This window comes from Furipterus horrens, unplaced genomic scaffold (assembly GCF_987537825.1).
Source record: "Furipterus horrens unplaced genomic scaffold, mFurHor1.1.pri manual_scaffold_6, whole genome shotgun sequence".
Lineage (NCBI taxonomy): Eukaryota > Metazoa > Chordata > Mammalia > Chiroptera > Furipteridae > Furipterus > Furipterus horrens.
In genome coordinates, this window is record NW_028327176.1 from 119,854,054 (window position 1) to 119,868,466 (window position 14,413).

Consider the following 14,413-nt stretch of genomic DNA (forward strand, 5'->3'; position numbering starts at 1 on the left):
CATCCAGACACCACATCCTGGCTACATAAGGGACCAACGATACACCCCACACCCTAGGCTACTTGCTCATGAAGAAAGATCGAATCTATTTAAAACCCTTACTATGTTATTTATTAGGGTTTTTTTTAATAATTTATTTATTTGTTTATTTATTTATTTTTAGAGAGAGGGGAAAGAAGAAAGACAGGGAGAGAAACATCACTGTGTGGTTGCCTCTAACTCGCGCCCCCAACTGGGGACCTGTTGTGCAACCTAGTCATGCACCCTGACTGGGAATCAAACCAGTGACACTTGGCTCGCAGGCCGACACTCAATCCACTGAGCCACAGCAGCCAGGTTTATTCGTTTTTTATTGTATACTTTCTGAACCAACACATACTCAAAATACAGCCACTTCTGTGAATAGATAATTGATACTTATGGATATTTAAAGGGGACTCTATATCAAAAGACATCTTAGAATGGTAGTTATTCTGTTAGAAAGTGAGCACTCTCAGGAACTTCTATACATGTATCCCTCGTGATGATACAGAGTTGTGCTCCTGATGCAGTGGCCACTAGCTGTATATGGCTAATTAAATTGAGGAAGTCAGTTCCTCAGTGGCACTAATCACATTTCAAGTGTTTGATAGCCATATGTGGCTATGGGCTATCATATTGCACGAGGCAGCTATAGAGACCAATAGGAGAAACTTTCATACTCTAACTTATCATTATCAACTACTAAATTGTGTAAAAACTATTTCCAACTGAACTTGAAAATAGATTACTATTCCTGAAGTGAATCATTGGAAAAGAGACATTTATATGTCCATAACCGTAGCAAGGCAAGGCCTTCCTCTTAGATAACCCATAAAAGGTGGAGAAGAGGCTGACTGAGCAGTTTTGCCTGAAGATCTAGAATTTTATTTTATGGAACTTGGTTATGTAAAATATTGTGACCAATAACTGAACTGTACAAACATAGGTAACAATAGAGTAAAATCATTAATTTTTCTTTTACTTAAAACTTTAGCTCATGTGTTGCACTGAACAACAACAACAAAAAAAAAAAAAAGACTAAAATGAAAGGCTTAAAACACTCAGGAACACCTTTAAAATCTAATCATAGTTTCAGTAATCAAAGTAGAAGCTACTAATTTAAAAAGCAATTGTTTCCCCATCCAAATGCAATTAATTTGTCTATTAGTCATGGAAATAATAATATAACTACTAAATGTACTCACTGTTCTTTGCTGACCCTCAGCCAGAATTCAAGGCTTTAACCCTTGACTATATATTACAAAAATTTATTTTTAAGGATGCACTAGATTGAAAAGCAAGCCTCGTTTGCTGATCCATTTATTTTCTTATCCAATAAACCTGCCTTGGATTTCCAAACATGCAAAGCATCAAAACCAAGAGTAATCTCATTTATTTTAAGCTAGAGCCGCTATCTTTCTAAAAGGACACTGAAATACCCATATTGCTTTATCATTTGTGTGATAAGACAACTAAATTAAACAGCATTTCAGGGTTTTAGGGGAAAGTTTACAACCCACCCAGCAGCTTGCAGCAAATTTAGTTGTATCAATATCTTTGCATGATTCATTTAAATTAATTTTTCATTTCAAGTGGAGTAATCTGGGAAAAGAAAGAGCTCTCACCAATGTTTTGAATACCTTCCCAAACATCACACCTTTTGTTAATAATACCCAACAATTATGAAGTGCCTTCTAGTTTGCAGAATGTTTCTAATACATTATGTCACTTGATCCTAAGGACAAGCCTAGAAAGAGCTAAGACTCAAATCCTTGGTGTCTGAATTTGAATCCATTACTCCTTTCAAAGAGCAGCAATTACACGTGAGAGGTTTACTTCTGGAGAGCGGGCCAGTTCAGGGTGGAACCAAGATGCTTTACTAGAAACAGAAACAGGGGAATTGTGTGAAAGTTTGTGAAATAAATGCTGACAAATGGCCTTATTTTCTTGAAAGAAAGAGATTAGAAGATGCTGCCATAGAGAAGCTAGCTGACCCAAAAGTAAAAAAATATCTATCTATCTATCTAGAAACTTTGGCTTTAACTAGTAAAATAACTGAATTTTCACCCAGTTACCTTAAATTAAGGCCATCAATGAATAAACCCAAACCACTCATACAGAGCTTATACATCGTTTTAGTGCTTCAGTCATAAATGAGAACAGATTTAGGGGAAAAAATTTCTAAGTGTGAAAAATATGACAGTAGAAGAAAAGAAAACATAGGAAAGATAAAGGAGTGAAAATCTTCTAGAAAGTAGAATAAAAACATAGAGATGGAAAATAAGACAAAAAGAGAGAGGAAAAGCAGATGATCCATTCAGATCAAATATCCAAGTAACGTGAGTATCTCAAAAAGAGTACAGGGAAACCAAGGGGAGGATTTTATCAAAGAAATATCATACTGTTATTCTCTGAAACAGAGTGGCCACAGTAAGAGGGCCCACCAAGTGCCTAGCCCTGTGATCAAAAAATTTCACACTGAGGATATCATAGTGAAAGATCAGAAGACTTGGAAAAAAGATGTATCCTAAGTGCTTTCTGAGCAGGACATATCCTAAGGGTAAAGAATCAAAATTGTGTTGGATTTCCTCATTAGTAACACTAAAATTAAAAGACAGTGGAACAATACTTTTAAAATTATGGAAAAAAGTATTTCCAACATAGAATTCTATATGTAGCCAAACTAATTATTGAGTATTAGAGTAACAGAAAGACATTTTTAGACATGCAAGAGCTAAAACTTTACCTTCCATTTACCTTTACTAAAGAAGCTACTTTGGCCCTGGCTGAGCACAGGCTGAGCACAGTGGATTGAGCACAGGCCTGCAAACCCAAAGGTCGCTGGTTCAATTCCCGGTCAGGTGTGCAAGAGGCAATAGATCAATGTATCTCATGCACATCAATGTTTCTCTTCCTCTCTTTTTCCCTCCCTTCTCCTCTTTCTAAAAATAACTAAATAAAGTCTCAAAAGAAAGAGAGAGAGAGAACAGGGATGTTAACATTAGTTGACTTCTTACCGGAGTGGACGGGAGGCCATAAGACCATGAAACAGTACCTTGAAAGTCCTGATAGAAGAAAAACATCGGTAACTCATGAAAGTAGGCTTTCAAAAAGATGGCGAAATAAAGATATTTTTTAAAAATGAAGCTACTTTGTGGGTGTGGGTGTGTGTGCACGCATATGTGTGTGTGTCACATTTTTCCCCATTTGTCCATTGATGGACACTGAGGTTGTTTCCATATCTTGGCTATCGTGAATAATGCTGCAATGAACATGAAAGTGTAGATATCTCTTTGATACCCCTCTTTCATTTCCTTTGGATATATTTCAGAAGTAGGAATTTTTTTGAGGAACCTTCATACTGTTTTTCATACTGGTATATATATATATATATATATATATATATATATATATATATATATATATATATTTATTTAACCGTGAAAAAAAAGGAAATTCTGCCATTCGCAACAACATGGATGAATCTTGAGGGCAATATGCTAAGTGAAATAGCCAGACAGAAAAAAACAAATACTGCATGGTATCATATGTAAAGTCTTTTTTTTTTTTTTTTTAAGTTAAACTCACAGAATCAGGGAGTAAAAAGTAGTTGTCAGTGGCTGGAGGGTGAGAGAAACAGGGAAAAAAGGGTACAAACTTTCAGCTATAAGATAAATAAGGTCTAAAAATAACATAAAATAAATAAACAAAGCATGAATAAGGTCTGAAATCTAATGTAAAACATGGTGACGATAGTTGATAACACTGTATGATATCATTGAAATTTGCTAAGAAAGTAGAACTTAAATGTTCTCACACACACAAGGAAATATAATTATGTAATGGGATGCATATGTTATTTACATAGATGGGGAAACTCTTTATATACATATATACATATATATGTGTGTGTGTGTATATATTTACCACTATATATACTTCAAATATCTTACCATTGTGTAAGTCAATTAGACCTCAATAAAGATTTTTTTTTTTTAAGGAAGCTATTTGGAAACAATTGTTCTTCTAAAATAAGGAGCTAAACCAAGAAAGAGATATGTGATCCAGGAAACAAGGAATGCCACACAGAAAAGAGCAGAGGGAATTTCTACGATGACAGTAAAGGGAAGTCCCAGGACAAAGCTACAACAGGCCTAGAGAGCAGAATGAGCAGAGGCTGGAGAGCTCCTCCAGGAGAAAGATCCTCAAGGAAATGCAAAATGAAACTTAAAGATTCCATGCTGTACTTAACTGGTAGAATTTTAGAGATATTTTGGAGAACTCAGGAATGCAGTCATAATAGGTGCATAAAGACAAATCCAGAAATTAAAATAGGATAATAATAACTCTAAGAAAAAACAAAAATGTTATGTAGGAAAGAAGTCATGGTACATCACATTGCTGAACTAGGGATACTAGTTACAGGGTCATTAATAAAACAAACACTAAATGGCAACAACTAAAAATTGGTAGGATGAGAGGAAGGAAGGGAAGAGAGTATGTAAGTGGGATGTCATTATTTTTCATGGTAAGAAGTTAATTGATAGCGCCTAAAATTGAAAAATCAAGATATGTCAGTATGAGTACAATCCTTAGAAATTAGGATTCTTAAAAACAGAAGCAATAACTATAAGAATTGACAGCAGTTACATCTAAGGAACAAAAATTAGTGAGAAGCAAGGTGGAGAAAGGGATTACTGTTTTTCATCCTGATTCTTTTATATCTCTGACGTGTAAATTATGTTCCCTGAAAATAACCAGTTTCATGCTAATGACACTTTGGATGGTTAGCTAAAGTTAAAATTTTTAGAAAGGGTCAAATGTGCCATAGCTGTAACACTCTAGACAATACAAACTAAATACTCCCTAAAAAGTTAATTATACTGACATTGTAATTATAATCATAGACCAAATTTTGAATTTGTTTGGCTGCCTTGAGCACCATGGTCACCTGATAAATGGTAAATTTGGCTTTCATTTTGTTCCTTGTTGACTTATCTTTTGTAGCATATATGCCATAAAAACTGAATCCTTCTGAGGCATTCTTTTTTCTTGCCAACCACTATGTGATTTTGGCTTAAAATATGGGAACACCAGCTACTTGATCTTATGGTTGTGGTTTTGAGTTTCAGCTCCTAGAGGAGAGAGAGCTAAGGACAGAGCAAAGTTATTAGAGTATAAGAGTAATAGAGTTACACTTTCTACTTCCATTTTGACTGTTAACTAATATCAGCTCTGAAATAGATACCACTTGTTTCTTCTGTATGTCCCATTTACAAGACATGGTTGGCAAAAGAGTAATGAAAGAAATAAGAGCTTAGCCATTGAGATCAATTTGATAGAAAAAGAACAAGAAGCCAGGTCTCATTGTTAAGAAGATCTTCAATTTTCTAAGAGTGGCCTCTTTTGCCCCCATTCTTTATAACATTGGCAAGTGATGTCTTGATCCCATTTTTTGTTATATGGTTGTGGATGTTTTTTTCCCACTGGTATCTAAAAATGCCATAGACCTGCTGCATGCTTCTAGTTCCACATGAGTCTTGCTCTCAAAGTATCTGAGTTTATGTATATTTGGTGCCTTCTACAAAGATTGTTTAATTATAGCATCCATCTATGCCTTCACAGCATTGGAGGTTCTCTGGGCCTCACTACAGAAGAAGCTGCAATCATAAATCCATGCGTCTTATTGCTTACTCTAGACTACTCTGTAAATTGTGTTTGTACAATACTTGCAAAAATGAACATTGATACAACAATAACTGCTTTATTCTCTATAATATGCTAAGATGCTTAGCATAAGTTTTCACAGACTTGTAGGATAAATCAGCATAGGCCATGTGAACAAGGCTCTAGGCAACAAACCCTGCTTCGATTATTTAAACCTTCCTTAATAATATTAAAAAAACCCTCAGGTCCTACTATATACTTTTTTAGTTTTTAATATCACTTCTTGAAGATTTTATTGAAGTATAATGTGCATACAGAAAAGAGAACATATCCTAAGAGAACTGAGCACTCCTGTGTGTATAACCAGCACCCAGATAGAGAGAGAGAATATGACCTTTCAGTGCCCTTTCTCAATCACTGTCTCCCAGGGGTGACCACTGTGCTGCCTTCTAAAAATGCGTTTACCCTTAGGGTTTTTTTGTTTTGTTTTGTTTTGTTTTTTGTACTTTAAGAAAATGGAATCACAGACCATGTACTATTTTGCCTTATTTCTCTCACCATTATTCATGTAATGTTCATCCATATTCTTGAGCATAGCTTTATTGTACTCTCAGTGTGTACTATTCCATTATGTTAATATTCACAACATATCTATTTGTTCTACTCTTGATAGGTGTTTGAACATTTCTAGCTTTAGTTTATAAAGAACAGTGTTGTTTTCAGCATCATAATATATATATTTCAAAGAACATATATAAACATATCTGTTGAGTGTATGTGTGTGTGTGTGTGTGTGTGTAGCTATATGTCACAGTATTTGTATGTGTTCAGCTTCAATAGATACTTGCAGACCATTTTCCAAAGTAGTTGTGTTGATTATTAACTTTTTGTTTAGCACATATTTACTCAATGATATTCTCAGGAAAAGAAACTTTATTAGATCACTATTTTCTTCATTGTAGGTTTCACAATTGTGAGTGATGGTTATATAGTAGAAATATGACCTGTTTAAATGATTTTGCCACATGAAATAGAATGCTTTGATTCATGAATTACAGCAAAGATTTTCTCTCAGGATTTTGGCATGAACACTTGGTCATTAGAAATGTTTTCAAACTTATTACAAAGGAAGAATTTTGCCAAAATCCATATGGAAAGTAAATTCAGGCAATGGACAGTTCAGAGGGAAGCTTTTCCAACAGTCAGTAAGCAGTGAGCAGAGGACAGTGGAGGGATTCCAAAACCAAGAACCAGGCAAACTGAGATAATGGCAACCCTACCAACTTTGTGTAAACCTCTTATTTTATCTGAGCCTTTATTTCCTCACCTATAAAATAAGGGGTGTTAATTCACCATCTTTGAGGATTACATGGAAATACTTCATATTATATAGGTCAGGTGTAATTATATGAAGTAGATAGACAGAGCTTATGTTTTACATCAAGGAGCTACAAACATATTCCTTGACCATGTGATTAAATCCTTAATTGTTTCCAGTTATTTTTCTAGAGAATACATTTTCCTCTGTCTTGTTTAGCCTTGCTGTCTATTATCACTGTCTCCTTTTTTAGCATTAGAAGTTCAACTTCATGGAATTTCACTAAGTCATTAACATACCCTGGTGCTCATTAGTTTACTGGCTAATTTACTAGTTAGTTTGCCAGTTGCATTTTGAGTTTTCAGTAGTTGTTTACCTCCATCTTAACAAATAGCGATTTAAGATGTGCAGTTGGGTCTTGGAATGCCTGTTATTGCTTAAGTAGTTTACCTCAGATAATGTTATATCTTTCCCTAACCAATCAAAAATTGCTTCGTGTTACACTTCTTAGTACTTTTGTTCTTTGGTGTGAGTTTGATGTGGCAGAATATGTTTAACAGCCAACTGAAAATGCCAAAGTGATCCTCACCATTGGGCATTTATCAGAACTAAGGAAAAGATTCTTAATGTATATAAACTCACAAATAGCCCTTTATTTCATTCTATCTTCTTCTCTCTTTTATTTTTCTTTTTTATGTCACCACGTATATCACATGCAGTGTGTTTGGCGTAGTTATGCAGCTGATGAGAAATCTGTTTCCATTGCAACCTGGAAGCCGCATCTGAAGGCCTTGCACACCTGCAGTCCTACCAAGTAGGTATCAGTGTGACAGCTGGTGCTGTAGTTGAGTCTCTTCAAATTTGAAAAACAAACTATGCACATACGTGCAACACACAGTGTCTATTTGAGGCTTGTCTTATTCGTGCTTCTCTTGGAGAGAGTCAAACCAGTCTAGTAGCAATTCAGGCGCAAAACTCAATGGATTCAGTCATCCGTGGGGGCTTAAAATGAAAGGAATTTAAACTTTTATAGAGATTTATTTCTACTATTTAATGTTTATTTTGTAATATCTCATTTCATAAAACCCACCAAAATCCTAAAGGTCAGCACCACTATTTTTTAAAAATAATGGTTGTTTAACCTCCATTCATCACCTGACTGCAAAAGCAGGGAGTGCTTTGAGAGCAATATGTCTTTGCACACTGAAGTTCCTCAAAGTCATTTCTCATCCAGATGCCCTTACCAGATGATCCTTGAGCTTTCCCTTGTAGATCAAATGAGTATCAGTAGCAAAATAAGGGTTGGAATCCTAATAGGATTACAGTTTACAGTGAAGTGATGGGACCAAACAGATTAAAATTTGGAATTAGCATTCAAAATTTAAAAATAATATTACTTACATTCACATTTCATTGGCCAAAGCAAATCACCCAGCCATGCCTAAATTCAAGAGAACAGAAAAGTGCAATCCTACCATGTGCCTGGAAAAAGAGGAAAATCAGAAAAATTATGAATAGTCCTGATGGTTGTTGCCACTGAACTTTGATTTTCAAAAATAAAAAATCCTTAGTCCTGGAATCCTGGACTCCAGTTCAACTAGCAGCACATATTAAATCATAATTACCATCTAACTAAAGAAATCGTCATTGAAACAACCAAAGTAAGTAAGTCAAGGTAAAGGCTTTCTGTGAGTCACCCAGCTGGATTACAATGGTCAGGTCCTCGGATGTTCAAACGTTAACAAACTGCTTCTCTGACTTAGTATTTTAGAGCACCAGTCATTGTCTTTCATAGCCCAACAAAACCTTAATCCTAGTGGCTTCCTAGGATTCCAGGCACCTAACCACAATGACTCAGTCAGAGAAACTCCTTTCTTACTGATGTGGAGAAGTCAACTGGGGAAACGTTCATGATATGTCCCCTGGAACTGCAGTCTCCAAGGAGGTTTGTGATGCAGCAGACATGCTATTGAGGGTGGCAGATGCATCATTAACTGACAGGAGCTGCTATATGGCTTCCCTGTCCTGCCACGGGCTTCAGTTTTCCCATCCACAAGGTGAAGGACAAGAGCTGGACAAGATAACTTCTAAGCTCTAATGGGACATGTCTCCTAATAGTTGATGTCCAAACCTTGTCAGCATCTACGACAGAGACAGTCATAGAACAACAGGATTTTAAAGGGGATGAAACCTTAGCAAGGACAGGAGTGTGGATGCTGTTGAATGAATGTGTGGGTGAGAATCCTCTTTTCATTTAGATTTTAAAACTCTAGTTAAATTCCTTTTACTGAGTACTGGACACTTTCAAAGCTGTAGTATGGGGGGTGCAGATAACTCTTGTGCCATCTATTCCTTGGGGGTATGAATCAAAAATGAGAATTTCATTAAAAAATTGTATTTATTTTCTTCATGAAGGTTTCCACATACATGTATAAGAGGAAGGCTAGCAGGAAAGCCAAGAGAAGTTTCTCAGGTGACCAAAGAGAGTGTTCTGTCACCATATGTGATTATTTGACTTCCTACTGCTTCAATTTTTGGATAAAAACTCATTCTGCAGCCTAGGAAAACTATTTAATAATGAGTCCTATCCTTCTAGTGCATACTCTTATTTTACTCACATAATTTCTTTATTTTTCCTTTTATATCTTCCCTGTTTTAAGAAGGGGCAGAGGTGAAGGGGAATTAATGCCTGCCTGCACCTCTCATTAACCCCCATTTACTGAGTAACAGGTATTTGTCCAGAATGACACGGCAGTCACGGCAATGTGCATGGAATCCTGGCCATCCTAGCATCTCTCTCACCAGCCATGCTCCATTGTTCTAAACTTCAGTGGTTCTTAATCTTTGTTGTTGTACTTCTTTGTTAAATCATTGAGAATGTGATGGCAATTATGGACTCTTTAAAAAATGTTTACTGTATAATAAAATTTTAATTTTGCCTACAATTTTAATGTAATCACAAACTCCCTGAAGCCAAGTTCAGAACCTTTTTTTAAAGAGTAAACCTGCTTTAATCAAGTGTGTAGGTTTGTGAGGAAAATAATATACAGTGACTTAGAGGGATAATTTTACATTTATAAAACTAAGTGACTTATGAGCTCAAAGTGGTATGTAGAGAAACAGACCAACACTTATTTCTATTTATATAGTGTACTTTCCTATAACATTCAGGGCTTAAAAACATCTGAAGGGAGAGAGCATTCATTCATGCATACATTCATTTTACAAGGATTTATTGAGTACTTCCTATGTGCAAGGCAGCAGTGGAAGAGAAAAACAATCAGGTTAGAATCTCAGGCCTCAGGAGTGTGTATTCAAGGGATTCTGGGAAGAGACAATAAAAATAAATTAGTAAAATGTATAATAGATTAGATGGTGATGATTGCTACAGAGAAAAGTAAAGTAGGGAAGGAATTTAAAGAGCATTAGAGGCTGCAGTTTTAAGAGGTGGTCAGCAAAGAGATCATATTACCAGTAGCATTGTCATCATCGTCGTCGTCATCATCATCATCATCATCATCAAAAACACCAGCCATGCTCTTGTTCCCCACAGTTCTTTGACTCCACGCCCTCATCCAAGGGAGTAAGGAGAGAGGTGTGAGAACTATGTGGGGGAGAGAGCTGCGGGGTAAGGGGGCATGGCGTACCCACTCAAACAGAGGCAGATTTAATGGCAGGAGCACTGGGCATGCGCCCTGGGCCCCGACTTCTGAAGGGCCCCACAAAACCATGTATTTTTATTTTCCCTGTATCTCTCTTTTTTTTAAGGGGCCCAATATTTTTTTCTGCACTTAGGTTCTCAACCAACCTTAATCCGCCTCTGCCCTCAAACCTGTGTGGGATACACTCTGCAGTTTCTTACTCTCCTCTTGGGTCTGCTTTGTCTCTTACATTTCCTTTGAGGTCTCCACAGTTGCTCTTTCAAAATCTTGTTTTAATAACAAAAGTATGCATAGGGGAAACATATTTTTCTTGATTTTCTTCTCAAAGGGAATGAAGGCTATGCAAAAGGTGAAACACAGGTAAATGTGCTGTTTTAGGGAATGTGTCAAACAGTTTATGAACCATCGGGAATTACCAAGCACCAAGGTTGCCCAGTAATATCTTAAGATGTCAAAATTTAGATATTATCTAATCCAATGCCTTCAATTGATTATAAGAAAATCAAGACCCACAAGAAAGAGAGGTGTCTGCCCAAGGACATACAGATCATTTGCACCATGTCACATAGACCTGAATTTGGTCTAAAATGGGTAATTAAAAACACCACCCAACACTAGGCTAGAAGCATTCTAATATCTTTACTATGTGCCTAATATGTTCCAAGAGAATTCATACTTTATACAATAGGAAAACATCAACCTGCCTCAACAAGTCTGGATAAAGCGTAGGGTGCACAGCTATAGTGTAACCAGCACTGTTCTAAGATTCTCTGCTACTGCTGGTTAGTCAGAACCACTTTGTCTTAACTATGGATAACCCTGGCTATTGAAGGGTCTATACTTTTTAGTTACATGTAGGCAGTATTGTTTTTGCTAAGTAAATGATATTATGCTATCTCTGGTCTGTACCACAAAGAATATATGTCAAAAAGTTGGGTACATTTATTATTAAAAAATTACTTCCATGGATATTGCTTGAAAAGGATTATTTAAGGTAGCTGAGTCCTCAGTCTCCAGTTTGGTCATTATCAAGTGCTATAAATGTATTCACCGGTTTATCATCTCTCTTCTGTCTGCACGCACCTGAAGGAAAGAACAAGGGGAAGCATCAAGCAGGTTTGTGATCTCTTCTGCTACATGTTTGTTTATATATCTGTGCCTAACAGATGTTTTAAATATGCCTCCTGTGAGTGAAATCAATCAACAAATACAAGATGATTAAAAGTGACCTTTCACAAGATTGCCTGCAGAGGTTGCTGTTTTATTGATCCCCTGCCCTGCCCCCCTTCCTTAGAAGCACAACTGTCTCTCCTGAACTCACTCACTGCTTTTTACAATCCACAAGGCACGGGAAATTCTGAGGGCAAAATAATACTTATGGTCTTTGGTTATTCCTTGCTACCATTTTCCCAGACTGAAGTTGCACCCAAGTATTTAAATCCCGAGAAGAGGTATAAGATATACTCCCTTCCTCAGGGTCCTTCTTTTAGAGTGAGAAATTGGTTTTGGTTGTTTTGTCTGTTTGTTTGTTTGTTTTTGGCAAAAAGAAAACTGTATAAGGGGTGAGAACAGTCTCTCTCTCTGGCATCTCCAGCTCACTGAGCAGTGAGTTTTACTGGATTTTACTCAGGTGACCTGATTCAAAAGAAGAGTCCTCCCACCCCCATCCTTTAGGAAGAAGATAATCCTCCTAGAAACTTCAAGAAATAATTTAGGGTCTTGAACTGAATGATCAAAGTACTAAATCCTAAAATAATAATATTATTTAGGGTCATTCTTCCATGCCTTAGAAGAGAAAGCTTTATCAGAGTAAACAGCAGAGGTTTAGACCTAGAGAGAATAAGACGTTAGTGACATCATATTAGTCTGTATTATTGAGTACCAGTCAGTACCCAAGGATCTGGGTTTGGGAGCAAAACCCTGGAGAACAGAGCCAGGTGATGGTGTGAGAAGTAGCAGAGGCAGAATCAGCAGGAGACTCCCAGGTGCCGAGTAGGGAAGAAGGGACATAAGTCTTTTTCCTTTTATTGCCATTTGCTTCAGTAATGAAGAAACGAAAGCATCCTCTGCCCAGAGTTAGCCACTGGGTGGGAGCCAGTGTGAGTCCAGAAATTGTTCGTTGTTTTGTTATACTAATGGCATTAATCATGATATACTTATACAGTACTGAAACAAGTTTTGAAAGTTCGCTTGGAATGATGATGCTCTGGGTCACCATTTTCTGCATCATATTAACACTTAAGAAGATTCTCAAACCAAACCATAAATGCATTCATTTATGATGGGTAATAGATATGATAGGATGCGCAACATCAAGAACCTCTTCAGGGTAGATGAGCCTACACTGGGGAGATCACTAAATCCCCTTCTCTTATTTGGCAGAAACAGAGTTAGAGCAGATTCTACCACTTTACTTGAAAAAAGTTACGCAAAATAAGTCATAGCCATTAAAAATTGTTGTAGTGTCTTTGTGATATTTGAAAAACTTTCCTTGTCCCGGGAGTTATGCTTTTATAAATTGTCTCAAAGATTGATTTGTCTCCAATTGTTAAGGTCTTTAGTACAAACCTCAGAGCTACCTGAGAGTAAGGTAGCCTGACTTGGTTGCACCCTCCAAAACAGAGCTGTTGACACCTAAAGGGAAAGTCTGTAAATCGCGTGGATGGTCTTGCTAAAGTGCTGCCTCTGTGGCAGTCCCCAAAGAGGGGTCACCTTTGGCTGACGCAATGATATTGCCCTTTTTCCAGATGTTAGCAAGGCAGAGAGCAATGACAGAATTAAAAGATAGCTATTGAGCTTCAGCCCCTCAGTCCAAAAATGAACCCTCTAGTCAGCTCAAGATTCAAAACATCTCCAACCAAGTTTCTTAAATTTCATGATGCTCATATATACCTGAAACATTAAAATTTATTCTGCATATGTGTGACTGAGGTTGTCAAAGATGACTCACCTGTGGGTTTGAATATATACAGAACAACTGAGCTAAGTTACTGACTTAGAGAATAACATGGAGAGTTCTTGCTTCTCTGTGGTCATTGGACATTTGGCAAAAACCACCTGAAGACACATCATGTATTACTATTTAGCATGCATGCTTTATTTAATGCTTCATACACTTAGGTCTTCTATCCCCCAAATATATATCACACCACCCTGTATAAGGCTGACAGAGAATGTGCTCAGTAAATAATTCTTAGGTAGTGTAATAAAATGTTGCTGATCTCAATTAGTTCATGTAAAAAGAGATAAAACATCAACAAAAATGGGAAAGAGAAATATAAAAAGAGAAAAAAATTAAAATTAAAAACATTTCAATAATCTGAAGGAAATAAGCTGAAGCTCTCATTTTAATATTACCTTAGCTTTCACCTTGTGTTCCATAGGCAATGAGATTTATAATATTGCATAATAAATGCAGAAAGACTATTCTAATAACAACAGCAACAGTATCATCTTAAGAAATAACAAATTGGCCCTTAATGAACCAAAATATGCACAAATGAAAATGCACTTATAATGAGAATTCTCCCTTAGCAGGGAACAGATCTGGATCCAGAATACTGTTGATTAACACCTGGCCCAATTTCAATTGGAATGATAAAAACCACCCAAGCGCAAAGCCATTTACAGTTTGGGGGCATTGGGTTATTGATGGTGATTCAAACAAGCAAAACAGATACCAAACTCGCCAGGAATCTCAGAGCCTATAATCCCCTAAAATCCTACCTCCTGGTGTTTCATTGTG

General features: G+C 36.6%; 1 protein-coding gene across 2 annotated transcripts in view; it reads left to right on the top strand.

The window, feature by feature from the left end:
* Window positions 1–14,413, top strand: part of KCNQ5 (potassium voltage-gated channel subfamily Q member 5) — a 538,864-nt gene that overhangs the window by 461,623 nt on the left and 62,828 nt on the right. The window contains exons 8-9 of one of the 2 annotated variants that reach the window (XM_090282660.1): window positions 7,726–7,820; window positions 11,758–11,784. In XM_090282660.1, the coding sequence (XP_090138786.1) occupies window positions 7,726–7,820; window positions 11,758–11,784 (122 nt within the window). The remainder of the gene's footprint in view (window positions 1–7,725; window positions 7,821–11,757; window positions 11,785–14,413) is intronic. The other variant, XM_090282661.1, reaches the window with a different exon arrangement.